The sequence below is a fragment of the Ambystoma mexicanum genome, chromosome 2p (genome assembly GCF_040938575.1).
Source record: "Ambystoma mexicanum isolate Mex_15411 chromosome 2p, UKY_AmexF1_1, whole genome shotgun sequence".
NCBI classification, from domain to species: domain Eukaryota; kingdom Metazoa; phylum Chordata; class Amphibia; order Caudata; family Ambystomatidae; genus Ambystoma; species Ambystoma mexicanum.
In genome coordinates, this window is record NC_090923.1 from 765,977,664 (window position 1) to 765,991,844 (window position 14,181).

General features: G+C 42.7%; 1 protein-coding gene across 1 annotated transcript in view; it reads right to left on the reverse strand.

Moving 5' to 3' along the window:
- The window catches only part of LOC138566771 (cytochrome P450 2C18-like), a 385,240-nt gene that overhangs the window by 61,315 nt on the left and 309,744 nt on the right, over nt 1-14,181 (reverse strand). The window contains exon 9 of the mRNA XM_069644418.1: nt 10,925-11,066. Coding sequence (XP_069500519.1) covers nt 10,925-11,066 — 142 coding nt within the window. The remainder of the gene's footprint in view (nt 1-10,924; nt 11,067-14,181) is intronic.

Here is a 14,181-nt window from a genome sequence, read left to right on the forward strand (position 1 = left end):
CATCTGACCTGAATACACATTCCCTTTCACTGTAGAGCTGACTCACACTAGCTAACACATGTGCAATACCAATTGTGATGTGGTGGCCAAGATCATAATTATCATCATGCACTATCCCTAAACTCAGGCACAGCTTATTCTTAGAGATTACATAGTAACCAGTAAGGGGTACTCATGATCACCATAGTTTGGGTACAGGGGGCATTTCGAGCCTGTGCTGTAGTGACTTTGCTGTCGCTATAGCGGTCGATTGGGTATCTTATGACCCATGAACCTGCACTGCTCCACAAACAGAGCGGGTGCTGCGAAAACAGGATACTGATGTAGCAGGGCACACGTACACTATGCTTTTGGCATGGAGTTGCGACCAAGGGGTATCTGGTTAGCAGATTACCCCTTTGGAGAAGGAATCACCTGCATCATTTTATGTACTAGTAATCAAAAAATCCAAGGCTCTGCAGCCTTACCAGACGGCAATTCCTTGCAGTGTGATCTACACATCTAAGCACATAACAGAAATTAATATATAGTCAGTGGTTACAAGAAAGTTAAAATAGGCGAATGAGGGAAGAGCGAAAAAAAAAGCAGAGCAACAAAATAAATCTTGGCAAATTCTACTTTTGACAATATCATAAACAAAGCCAAGTAATACAAAGCAATGTAAATGCCATGCATTTCAACATTAATTCACTAATACATGCCTTCAATTATAGCTTGCTATTCAGAAAACACACCTCCTTTCAGCATCAAGAAGCAGTCCGCCTCTTCACCCATCCAATACTTATCAAAGCTAAGCCTGTGAACTCTTATTCCCAAGAGCCCTTTAAGATGAGGTAGCAATACTCAGAGGTGGATGGGAATGCAGAAGTTACTCAAACATCAATAATCAAAAACGTCTCAGGAAGTTGGCAAAGTCTATTTTTGTTTTAATATCAATTATCTAATACAGGGAGTACAGCGGACATCATCCGACGCCACACAGCTCGATCTCAAAGCATTTAACAAAAAAACAGTTCTTTTATAAGAAAAATGTGTCACTGCTGATGTCATATTACGTGGCAAACTACAAAACATATGGGCACCGGTGGTTGTCTCTCCGTGAACATCTAAGTAGACCTTCCATATAGCCACTGGTTATGATTGGGTACTTAAGTCAGGTGGGCATCAGAACCCAGCCACTATTGTCGTCACTAAATATACAACGATTCATTGGGTCTTCATACTATAGGGCTCTTCATTATACAGCCCACTATGATTTGTTTGGCACCCTTGTACCCTTCTAGAATATTCCTCATGCTAGCAGCATGCAGGCTACCATCCCAGGTGCATGGAAGCTCGGCATGATCATGCCTCCCCTCCAAATAACCCACTTTCTGTCAACACTCCTTCAGTTTGTCAGACAATTAGCTTTTGAACTTGGCCTTGTAGCTGTGGAATTCATCTGGGAAATAAAGGGAGGATAGCTTCACTGTGTCTTTTATGTTCCGGTACACCCTGATCCAAGCTATTCTGTTTTCACCCATGTGACTTGTAGACCACTCTTTTCAAGCCCTTTGCAGCATTTAATACTTTTAAATGATGACCTGCAGAAACGTTTACTGTTCTTTCATACTGCTTCAAACAAGAGCGTGTTCCTTTCTCACATTCGTTGTACCTTTCTTGACAGGGATCAGTTACACTGTGGTCATTTCCCTTGGTTCTGGGCCAGGCCCATCGTCTCTGGAGCTTGCCATGCCATCAGTAATTTCCAACTGCGCTACTCATTTGAAAGTCTTTTTCTTGTTCTTGAATTTTCAGGCCTGCTAAAGTGCATTGTGGAACATCCAGATTATATACATTCCAATGTATATACATTGGTGCATTGCCGCAATCTAATTCACTATGTAGACAGCCTTATGAATGATTTTCCTTACTTGCATTTCCAGCAACTGTACAAATGTAAACTGATTTACATATTCTTCAGTGTTTCCGTAGCATGAGCATCTTCATCTCAAGCCCAAAATGTTGCTCATCTGTACCATCTATTCTTTAAGTCTTTAGAGAATACTTGTTATGTCTCTTCTCTCCATCCAGCTTCTAGATACATCAACTCCCTTTCATGTGACGTCAGCAAGCTCCTTTCTGTGTTCAAATGCACATTTCTTTCCAGTACTTCATCCAAAAGAGTGCTATGCCTCCGTCCATTTAGATAGGGTTTCCTTAATGGATATCTTGTCTCGAAGGTTCTCTGTGGTATTGGTACACTGACTGGAACTGCACATGTCGTCATCTCTGGTTACCAACATATAGGCAATTTAGGGGCGGAGCTTGGAGTGAGGATGTCTGACTGTACCTCTACAACTGCTTCTAATGAGTCTCCATCCTTGTGAACCCTCCTTGAAGAAGTAAAGGTGACAAGAGCAACATTCAAAACTGTATGACCCTCCTGAAGAATCAGTTTGTCAGCATATTCATGAGTGTCACAGATAAAGAAATTAAAGCTAATAGCTGTAGCAGATATACTGAGAGTATGAAACCTATAAAAGCCTAAGCTATTACTCTGAAGAAAATAGTATTAGAACTCACAGTTTACAGCCGCTAATAGATTAACTTAGTCTTTAACCGTTCAGAAGGAAAAAAGGAGATGGATGTTCATACTTTATCTATGAATAATCCCTGATGTTCTCAATGATAACTTCAGCCCTATCTTGGTGTTGGGAACACCCACATCCAGAAGAACACACAACAAAACAAAATCTCTTCACTTGATATGACATTCAAACATGTTCCTTATTGCGAAAGTGTATTCAGACTAAGGGAACACAGTACAGAGTAGGAAATACCTGCTTACTGGGAAAGTGAGCCCAGATTCTCAGAGCATACAGCTGGCAGTGCAACTGTTAATACTGAGGGCATTAACACCGGAGTGAAGAAAATGCTCTATACTAATGAAAGTGAGTACGGACTCTCAAGTTGAACTCCCGATTGTGATATTGCTTAAAACTGAGAAAATAACCCCATTCTCAGACTAGTAATTGAGAAATCCCTGTAGCTACGAAGTTGAGTGCAGACTCCCAGAGTGTAAAATATAGTGTGAAACACATTTGAACTGGGAAAACATACATTTTACAAAACCTGCAAGAAGTTGCACTTGTATTGCATTATGTTCGATCAATTAACAATGTATTCCTTAGATTTTTGAAAATCTTCATCCCGCAGGGACACAAGATGAAGAGAAAGCATGGGGCAGAAATGGGTCTTGCAACAAGTTAGAAGCGAAACAGCAAAGAGCAACAATGCAAAAGCTCTGGATAACCCATAAGGTGTGCCCCCAGTCCTTAGTACTATGAAGCACTGCTACTCAGGGGGCTTTGGTTGTGCATGCTATTGATAACTGTAGTGCCTTTAAAATCATTGAAATTATGAAATGATCGTGGCAGGCCAAGTCTTGCTGAAATGCAAGAACTTTCTCAAATTGAATAATAATATCTCTGACACGTATAATAACTCCAATCACTTTGAATGAAAATTCAGAACTTTCTTTGTAATCTATTTTTTTTTATTGATATAGTTGAATTAAATCAACTTTTCAATACAAAACTTTACATTTAAAACAGTCAAAGTTAAAACAGAAAAAAGAAGGTTTGATACAGTAAATATACAAACAAGACAATAAAGATTCAGATTCCAAGTTAGTGAAAAAGAAAAAATACAAAAGATAAAAATGAAAAAGGGAAAATTATTCAATGTGTTAGATTCACCGCATAGAGAAAATTAACCATTACGATTTGTAGAGAAACCTTTGTAGTGCACAACAGTGTGGACCGCCACTGGACTGGATCCAGAATCCCCAAATGATTGCAGTGAGCAGTAAAAAAAGCAGTAAAAAATGTCAGACGCTCACTAATTAGGGCCGGACATAGTAACAGTATATGTTCCAAGGTTTCTGTTACCTCGGTGTCTAGACAGAATCGACAGAAGGTTCATTCCGACTCAATACAATTGCGTTTAGCAAGTAGTTCACGAGTGTGCCACTAATTAATGGCGCATCCTTAGGATTCCTGAACGTATTTTTTTGCAAGGAAACCTAAGAAGTTACGGTTTCATGGACCCCAGACATTTATGTTTGAATTTTTCAGGCATAGCAGTTTTGAATCATAAACATTTAGATCTGGTGTTGATCCAATCATAACGATAAATTAAGTTTTTAACTTTATCGGGATTGGTAAGAAGCATGTCAAGGGTTGTGTCAGCTTGCGCTAAGATGTTATATATGGCACGCAACCAATTTTTGATAAAGTTGTGTTTCGTTTTAAATATATAATCCGAAAGGAATTTCAAGATGTTATTCTCACTGGTTGACAACAAACATTTACGGAGTAGTGCACAAGCCTTCTAATAGTATTGCGCATGTAAAGAGGTTAACCCTAATTCATAGTAAAACAAAACCACTGGGATGCATTGGGGAAGATGGAGAATCGCTTTCCAAAACATGCCTTCCAGCTTATCTAGGACTGTTGGTGACCAAGGTGGTTGGGATTCAAGGCCATATAGTATGCATGGAGTAGCTTTTGTTTCCAGTAGATAACAGCTGGCTTCATGTTGAATTCACCATAACTGTGCATTTTAATCTTGGTCTGCGAAATGGCTGTATACAGTTTTATCTTTACAACATCTAAGTGGCCAGCGACTGAGTCACTACCATCAAATGTCATTCCTATGTAGACATAATTCGAAACTGTCGCCAAATTGATTTGCTTAATAGTCCATTGAGATTTATATCTGGGCGCCTTATTAGGTCTATAAATGACAATCTGGGTTTTCGAGGTATTAATCCGCAATTCATTTTTCTCTATGTAGCCGTTGAAAGCATTAAGTAGATTTTGAAATTAACACCATCAGCGTATATGAGAGTCTGGATCTTATGATTGTTTAGTTTGGGTGAATCTGATGGTATTGCCTCAAAAACCTGCCGTACATCATACATAAAATAGTTAAAGATCACAGAGGCGAGAAGACAGCCTTGTTTGAGGCCACGAGCAGTAGGAATTGCTGTGTATAACAACCCTTCTAAGGTTAGTCTGATGCAGATCGATGTTTCGCAATGTAACAATTGAATAATTTGTTGCAACATGTAGGGGCACTTATTTCTTGTGAGTTTAGCAAACAGGAGGGGACGAGAGATGGCATCAAAGACCGTATGGAGGTCGACAAAGGCATAATAAACCGCCTGTTTCGATGCCTGCGCTTGGAATTTAACCGCATTGAGGCAGAGCAAGTTGATGTTCGTACCCATACCTGCTAAAAAGCCCGTCTGAAAAGGGTCTCTTGTGTGGGTAGCTTTTGTCCAGATGTTAAAGTCACGAAGAATAAGATTGGCAAAAAGCTTCCCAGGCGCATCTAAAAGTGCAATGGGCCTATAATTACAGGGCAGGGTATGATCGCCTTTCTTATGGATTGGCACTATTATGGAGGTTTTCCATGAGGTGGGAATGCAGCGTGATGCAATAATCTGTTGGAATAGGTTGTTCAAAATGTTTGCCCACATGGAGCGGTTGGATTTAAACATGAAGTTACTAAGGCCAACAGGGCCCATGGCTCTGGAGGGACTGATGTGCTTGATTTAACCCTCAAGGATGGATGGGGAGCATTCAAGAAACCACTTTTGCTGACCCTCGTGTCGATAAGCGAGGTTGGAAAAGGTTGGATCCGCATATAGATTAGTACAATGCTGGATCCACTGGGCCTCATTGACAGTAAGGACCTGCATAATTGATTGGGTCTGGTGAGCACACTGATTGAATATGGCCCATGATTCTGTGGTGTTTTTGTATGCTATTAGTCTGAGCATGTGCTCACTATCATGCTGCAAAATGTGGGCTTGATGTTGCTGCATCCAATTGTGGTATCTGCATTTGTCAGATCTCAGCTGTTGGTTGCGGGAAGGCTGATTTAATTTGCAGATAAGCCTTTTTTCATGTTGGTATTCTGTCTTTCTAGCTTTGACTAGAGGGTTGAAGGAATGTTTGTGAAACGGCCCTCAGTGACTAGAAGTTTTAATTGGGTTCTTGAAAGTAATCAGAAGATTAGTATACTGGGTTGGGTTGCAACTTGTTATTACAAATAACCAACTCTGACAAGGCTAATAGGTTGGTATCAGACCAACGAAAATGGATTTGGCATTATTAACAACCAGATTCTGCAAGAAAAAAGAGTTTTTAGATGGTGGACAATTCCAATTTATTGTTAGTACAAGCAGGTGATGGTCGCTATGTACCTGTGGAATGACTTCAAAGGTTTGGATCTGCCCATTTAGGATGGAGTGAGTATACATATGGTCAATAGTGGTACATATGGTGTCTCTTTGCCACGTCATAAAAATTACATTCTAATATGAATGAAGACCCACGCTTATCCTTGGCAATGGTGGTTTTGCCTTTAGGGTGCAAACAGTCGAAATTGAGGTCTCCAACAATGATTGTGTCTGTAATTCCGGAGTGAGAATTACAAGATCAAGGAGTCTAGTCAAACCAACATAAAAAGCAGTATTGGTTAGCCCAAGGGGGTTACGATATATGTTAATCAGTGCTATTGTATGTGATGGGCATGAAGTTTTAACAAGTTGTATAAAGGCAGACACCGAGTCCCAAGACTGAACAGAAAATCCTCTTGACATGTTTACCCCCACCAAAAGGCCCGAGGAAGGACGACCCTTTGTGCCTGAAATAGCTGGTAATAATGCGATCTCATAATTATTCCATGCAGGTAATTGTAAAAGCCAAGTTTCCTGCAAGGCTATAATATCATATGCTGCAGGGAAACCAGAAATTGACACTTGTAGGTGCGAATGGCATTGTGTATTCCAACTCGCAATGGTAAAAAGTCATTCTATAGATGTGACTAATGGTTATGACCTATAAGGCTGTTCAAGATAGGCACTTCTCACTGCTGTTTCATTCGAGGAGGTGCTAGGTACTGATTGCTTTACATCATTCCCAACATACATGTGCGCTGGATCTTGCGCTAATAGAAAACCCATATTGAACAACTGCATTTTTGATTTCCAAACAGTATTTAGCACAAGCCCCGAGGGGATCCGTAAACGCACCACCGAACAATTGGACTCAAAGATGAACTCAATTTGTTCAATATCACTAGAACAGATATCTTCTAATTCCAATAGTTCTGAGAAGATGTTTAACACGCTACGTCTATTAAGATCATAGGTGCCAAAGCTGCCTCCTCTGCATTTTAGTATTAAAGAATGACATTTCCGGGTGTCTAGGGTACAATGTCTAGTTGTCATCACATGATCACCTTGTGGGTTGGTATTTGTGATTTGATCAACATCATTCCGTGGGGGGAACAAGGCTTCCATGTGTCGGGAAGGAGGGGGATGGGCACAGCTAGCAGGTAGGGAGTGATGTTGGGTACCACCTGCATTCATAGGGCAGTGCTTGGAATGAGCCATTGGAGCAGGTGGGAATTCGAATCTCGGGGCTTTTGGATCAATGTAGGAGCGGGAGGCTGGGGGCAAGAAGCTAAAAATAATCTACTGCCTCGCGTATTTGGACAGTTGCAAGATCACAAGCCTCTTTTTCACTCATATTGGTAGCAGGGATCGCAATATTTTGTCGGGGTACCAGCCCAGATGTACTTTTGACAAGCTCAGGGGCTCTCTGTGAATTTGCGAGGTCCAGTTCTCGAATTAGGGCATCCAGTGGAGGGTAACATGTAGATATGGAAAGTGCAGCCGCAACAGGCATTGCAGGATTATGTAGCTCAGAAGTTGGTTCTAAAGGGACATGTTTAGGTAGCGAGCTAGTCAGGTTCTCCTTTATTGGTACCAGAAGATTGGCTGACGGATGCACCACTAGATCTTGCAATGGAGAAGTGGTCTCTTGGGGGTTATGGCTAGATGGCAAGGCAGACAGGGGTTCTTTGTTGAATAACGGAAGTGTGCAGGGTACTTATTTGACAGAGTTACTTTTCTCTGAGCTGGGTTTCAATGTTTGGAAAAAATGATTTCATCGTTGTTTTGGGAATCTCAAAGTAATATGATTTTGATTTTTTCTGGTTAGGGGACGGGACACCTTGGAAGTTGTTGTTTTTTTATTTTTATAGGAGTTGTTGGGATTGAAGATGAGCCCCCCTCCTTGGTGGAGTTCGTGGCCGGCAGAGGGGCTGTGTTTAGAGTGGGATCAATGCTGGCCGGCGTGGGCGGAGGCTAGTCCATGACTCGTTCGATGTCTCAACCTCTGGGATAATGATGTTTGCAAACACTGGGAGGGCTGGAGTAGGTGGGCGGAGCAGGGATCCGGCAGAGCCGATGGTGATGATTGAGATATCATTTGCCGGAACGTCATCTAAGTTTGAGGCGTCTTGAGGAATCAACTTGGAGTGCCGCGCTAGCATTTCAAGTAGGGAGAGCACTTGTTGAGTTTGAATAGATTGTTCTGAAACGTTTGCGTCGAGCCCTTCATATAATTTGAAGAGACTCTGTAAGTTTAAATGCATGGCAGCTAAAGTGACATCAAGCATGGGAGGAGGGGGATGGGTACGGGGGATCGAAGAAATAGACTCTTCGTCAGGGTTCAGGGGGATGGAGGCATGAGTAGGCGAAGCATCCGCTTTCCGCGTTGTGGGGTACATAAAGGATATTGTTGGGGAACTTGCGGATGACGCCGAGCCTGATGTTATTTCTTCGACGCCATGAGGGCCAGTGAACATAGAAATTGGTGACTCACATTGGCTTGCATATAAGGAAAGGTCGGGGTCAGTGCAAGGAGAAGATGTTTGGGGCATTGCAAAATTCATAGCTCCTTTCCTCGGGAGAAAAAAGCGAGGAAGAGGTGTACGAAGCATGGTGGTATCAGATAAAGGAAAATTAGAAGCATGCTCGAGTTGAGTGAGCTGTTGGAGCACATGGGAGGAATACCCTTGGGTATTCAGGGCATCAGTGCTTGGGAGTGACAGTGCCGACAAAATCACTCATTTCGTGATAGGCACCATATTCACAGGGGACAAGGAAATGGACTTGTTGGACAAACATGAGGCGCGTGTAAGCGGGGTAGTTATACCCTTCGGTTGTAAAGTTACAGGCATACCAGTTTTTAAAGAATACACCATGAAGGCGTATCTAAGGCGTGTCTAAGTGCACCTGGAAAGAAAACAACACTTGTTAAACAGAGCAGTTAAATTGTGAAGTTACGCTTTGTTGAGTACTCGGATTGTGGAAAAAAGAAAACATAAATAAATACATTATAAATATCAATGGTCACCTCGACCGCTGGATGCACAGCTAAGCAGCCAAGCAGTACTTAATCAGTACTTGCGTCGAGTGCGCGTGCGCAGGTGCGCATGCACAATGTTTATATATGATTGACCAATCTGATCAGAGAGGAGGAGGGACTCAAAAAAAATAGAAGAAAAGGGGGTCAGAAACAGTAAAGTCCACAAAGTCCATGGACAAAGTTCACAAAGCCCACATGTAGTGTAGTGGCTTCACCTTCTTAAAGTGTCCACGCAACACAGTCCACAGCAGCAGCACTGAGAGATCACAGGCAGGCAGAGACGCAGCGGGCCACCAAGGCAGCCAAGCAGTACTTAATCAGTACTAGCGTCGAGTTTGTAATCTATATAACTGACACATACTCTACCTGCCATAGATGCATTAGATGACATAAACTGTTGCTGTATGTGCCACTAGAGCAAGTATTGGCTAGACACCACATTTGTGATTGGCTCAATAGTTGGGGATTTTACATGAAAAGCTTTATAAAATACACCATTTTAACCTGAAATCAATACCACAGGGTGCAGAGGTTATTCGGGGTTGCCACTTTCATCCCTATTATTCAATATCTGCCCTTTTCCAATTAGCATTCTTTCGGGCTCATTTGTAGTGGAACACAACAACTACATTAATAATGTGAAATTCCTGGATAAAGTATATGGTACACCTCAGGCATACACAGTGAGTTTTACTATTGGAGATTGACTAGTCATGTTGAAAAACAAACTACAATTTATTACCACCAACACACAGATTTTGGGGGTCTGCACACCACTACCGATTGGCCCTAGAATATTTGGAAAACGTCTAAAACCAGTGACTCATTTAGGAACCTGGACAACCAGATGGTTGATAGCTTTGGACTTGAACCCCATTTCACTCAGTTTCCAGACTGCTTTCATTTCCTAAGGCTTTTGTTAAACATGTTTTCACTTCTTCTATTCCCCCAAAAATCCCAAGCACTTTTTACCATTTTAGCTTATCCCATAAGCCTTTATTTTGGACTCGTCCATGTCTGATCCTTCGATTACAATGTGTATTTTGTATTGTATTTGTATTTTTATAAATGGCTCCAGAATTCTGCAGCTGAGATTATTACAGAGGAACGACGATTTCACTAAGCATCTCAGGTACTGGGAACTTAAACTGTTTGACATTACAGCAATGCAATCTTTTAAAATGATTAGTTATTGTTCATAGAGTCTTTTAACATACTAATCCAGTTTTTATAGGGAAAAATAACATTAGATTTAAAATCGCAACCTGCATGCCCAAACAGCACACATGCTTTAATAGAGAAAGATTTAAATAGGGCATTGTGGCTGTAGACGTTTTATCGCCCCTTCTTCCCCCCCTGCACGCGTCTGTAGAATGACTACCCCCACTAGAATGTGACTGGACCAGCATTTATCATTTAAGAGAGACTTTCAGACCCTACTCAGAGATGTTGTTGATGTGTTCTTGATCTTGCCAGTCAAGCCACCTGGGCTTCACAAATTAGATAATGATAAAACACAACATCCCAAACGATGCATTTAGCAATCAGCTACCTTAAGGTATTTCGGCAAACGTTTGCTGCCTGGATGCTCCATTGCAGTTCTGAGAGTATCCATGAGATCTTTTCTGGGGAAAGACCATTTAATGACTTACCAGCTGAGAACGGCATGAAGGCATCTTTCCTTACAAGGCAGCCATTTTCATCCAGAAATCTGGTAGGGCTGAAGTGCTCTGGATTCTTAAACTGACTGTCATCTCGTAGGACCGTGGTCAGCAGCGGGTAGACATCCACACCCTGAAACATGACAAGAGCTGTCAAGAAAGTAGTTGAACATGTCTCTGTATTTCTTTTGACTGCGCGTGTATATTATCAGACTTAACAATATTTCGCGTTTTGCTCTCTACAATGACGTGAGATTAAGAAAATCAATTTTGCAATCAGTACTGTCTTGACCACTTCATGGCGTGCATGTGTACGACTGTGTTGCTCTTAAACGGAAGAATGTTTCATGTTCTTTGTATTTTTTTTGTGCAAGCCATGCTTTATGGACGGATTTTTATAGAAGTTTCTATCCTTCTAATTTAATGCAACGTCGTTTGAATGATTCTGGGGGAGGAGGGTTTTAGAGGGGCAACATATTTCTCAATGTTGTGGGTACAGAACGATGTGTGCAGAAGAAAGGAACATAGCGTGAGTAAGCAAAGTGGGTGGTGCACAGGAATGAAGAACATTGGCAAGCCTGTGGTGGGAAGAGGCCAAGAGGCCAAGCTGAAGGAGGACAGGTGACAAGGGTCATGCGTATGGGAACACGAGAGAGAAGAAGGGAGCGGATTCGTCCGAAATAGAGGGGGAGGGGACAAAAGGTGAAGCAGTAAAACTGAAGCATCCTGGGGGCACAGGGGATTGAACACAGTGAAGGCGAGATGAGGCAAAGGAAGATTTGTAAACAAACAGAAGGGGCAAACGGGATAAACAAGAGGGGCACAGGAAGGAAGGGCACAAGTGTTGTCATCATTTTCTCATGCTCAGCTTCTGTCCTTAAGGGTTCAGCTCCTACAAATGTACAGCGCTCTGTTACTTCGCGAAGCTAGGTTTGCTCTTTATACATCTCTAAAGTAAATAATTAAAATAAATGGCCATGTACTAACATCATATGCACAGGTGGGGTATCAGGCCCAGCTACAAGTGCTGCCTCACAGACCCACGTGCCTTTTACTACCAAGTACCTCCACTTCAAAACGAATGTCCGGCCACAGACACTGTAGAGGTCACTGTGTCTTCGTGTGACTGTGTACTGCCATTAAATGGTCATGCTACAGCCATTAAAGGTCCAGGTGCAGCCTCAGCTAGAAAATAAGAGAATATCCATAACATGATAACCTTCTATTCTACCCAAAAAAACATGACAAGCAATCTAAGTCGGATAATGAGGTGCCCCTCTCCCTGGGATCTTCTGACCGCCCGTCAAAAAGACTGAAGCCCACACAGTCCAACGTGCTGATGACAGGCATTAGATGGAACAACAGGTCTGCCTCCATGGCATATTAGATATGGACTCAAGGAGCTCTCACTGTTAAACAAACACAAAAGACACAAGTGAATTGACCCACTACTCTTATGTTGATCATGGGCATCAATGAATGGAGAGTGCCACTTACAAAGTAGGTGATATGTCCCACGTTTTCTGCCATAATATTAGTTCAATATGTACTCGACATGGTTGCTGACCTACATGACTCCAATGTAAGTGACAAATGCACTAGAGGTGTGAGGTATTGGACCATCCGCATGGGGTGTGGGTGCTGTCCTGGGCTTTTTGATAAAAAAAAAAAATGAAAATAAATGATGTGAGATCAAACTCCAAAAATGTGTGAGGCCATTACACACACACATTTTCCCTGCTCACCGCACGAAACACATAGTCACGTGTACTGCGGGAGGACACAGCCTACAGGTGTCGTCCTCCCCTGTCATGTTCAGCTGCAATGTGACAGCCACGGGTACATCAATGCATCTCAAGAAAGAGGAAGGCACACCTTCCTTCAGCCATGGGCAGCCTAATTAAAACATCAAAGGCCCCATGGATATGCCTCCCTATTGTCTAGTTCGGCTGGTGGTAGTGCATACTGATGAGAAATAATTAAGGCAAGCCTGCAAAGAGGTTGGTCACAGGACAGACAACAGGGTAGCAGGCTAAAACCTCTTTGATATGGAATGTGTTCCCACCCCTCTAAATAAAGGACAGTGACTGGCATGCCTGGGTCCACTAGTACTGCAGGCAACCCCTGCAGAGCGGACCCCTTTCAGAGGGTGAAGTATGTGATTTAAGGGAGACAGGAAGTCTGTTCTCAACACAAACTTCAAGGGAGATCTGCCCTCAGTTAACCAGAGAGACACTTTGATCTACAACAGACAGGAAGATGTATGGGACCTAGGAGTATATTGTGTCACCCTCTACCTTTCAAGTTGCACAACATTCAGGTCCTGATCTCCTGTATAACTGCAGATTGTTGTTGTTGGGACCCAGGATTGGTTCATTAAGGTGGGCTTAGCCTGCACCGATCATTGGGGACCATTTGGCTTTAAAAGAGGGCTGAGCCAGATCATCAAACGACTTTGAAAGGAGTAAGAAGAAGGACTCATTTGGACCCTGACTGAAGGTACAGTATGCCTTACATCGTTCACCAGTGAAGGATTTCCAAGAGGGAATAGAAGATCCCTCCGCTAAACATCTCCCAGGGATCAAAGGGAGATACCGGAATCAGAGAACCTTTTCAGCAGCTCCAGAACTGGTACACAGCCAGCACACAGCATTCCCTGCTAGGTTCTACCATCAAACTTCCTAGGTGTGAAGTGCCAGAGAGTCTCTGAACAAAGGACAAGGCAGTTGCCTGCAAACGCTCTCCTCAGCTTTGGCCCGTCCACCTTGAAAGGATGCCACAATCCCTGCAAAGAATCTAGGAGGAGTGCCTCATAAGCATCAACCAGCGTTCATCTTTTTAAGGAAATGTCCGAGGCCGTCAAGCCCTCAAACCACAACAGGCTACACCACTGACTGTTGTCACGCTGCTTTCACGAAAGCCGTCCAAGCCAACTCAACCAGCGTTCCAGATCCACCAACCAGAACAGAGACAACAATTCTTGACCCCGAGAAACTGTGTAGGCCAGCCTGAAGCTTTCAGTCCAGCCTCGCTTGCCGAACTGCCTGCCGCCTGATACCCACAGCTGTCTCCTGTCTGGAACTCTGTCGCAGGAGCTGCAAAGCGTTCTTGAACTGACGACGCTGTTGTCGAGCATCAAGATCATCCCAAGAAGGGGTGTTGCTAGGTCTGGAAAAGACCCGGGGCTACACTAATGTTGGAACTGTCAAGACTCTTGGCTAGCTAGCCTTTTGGTTAAAGCTCTTGAG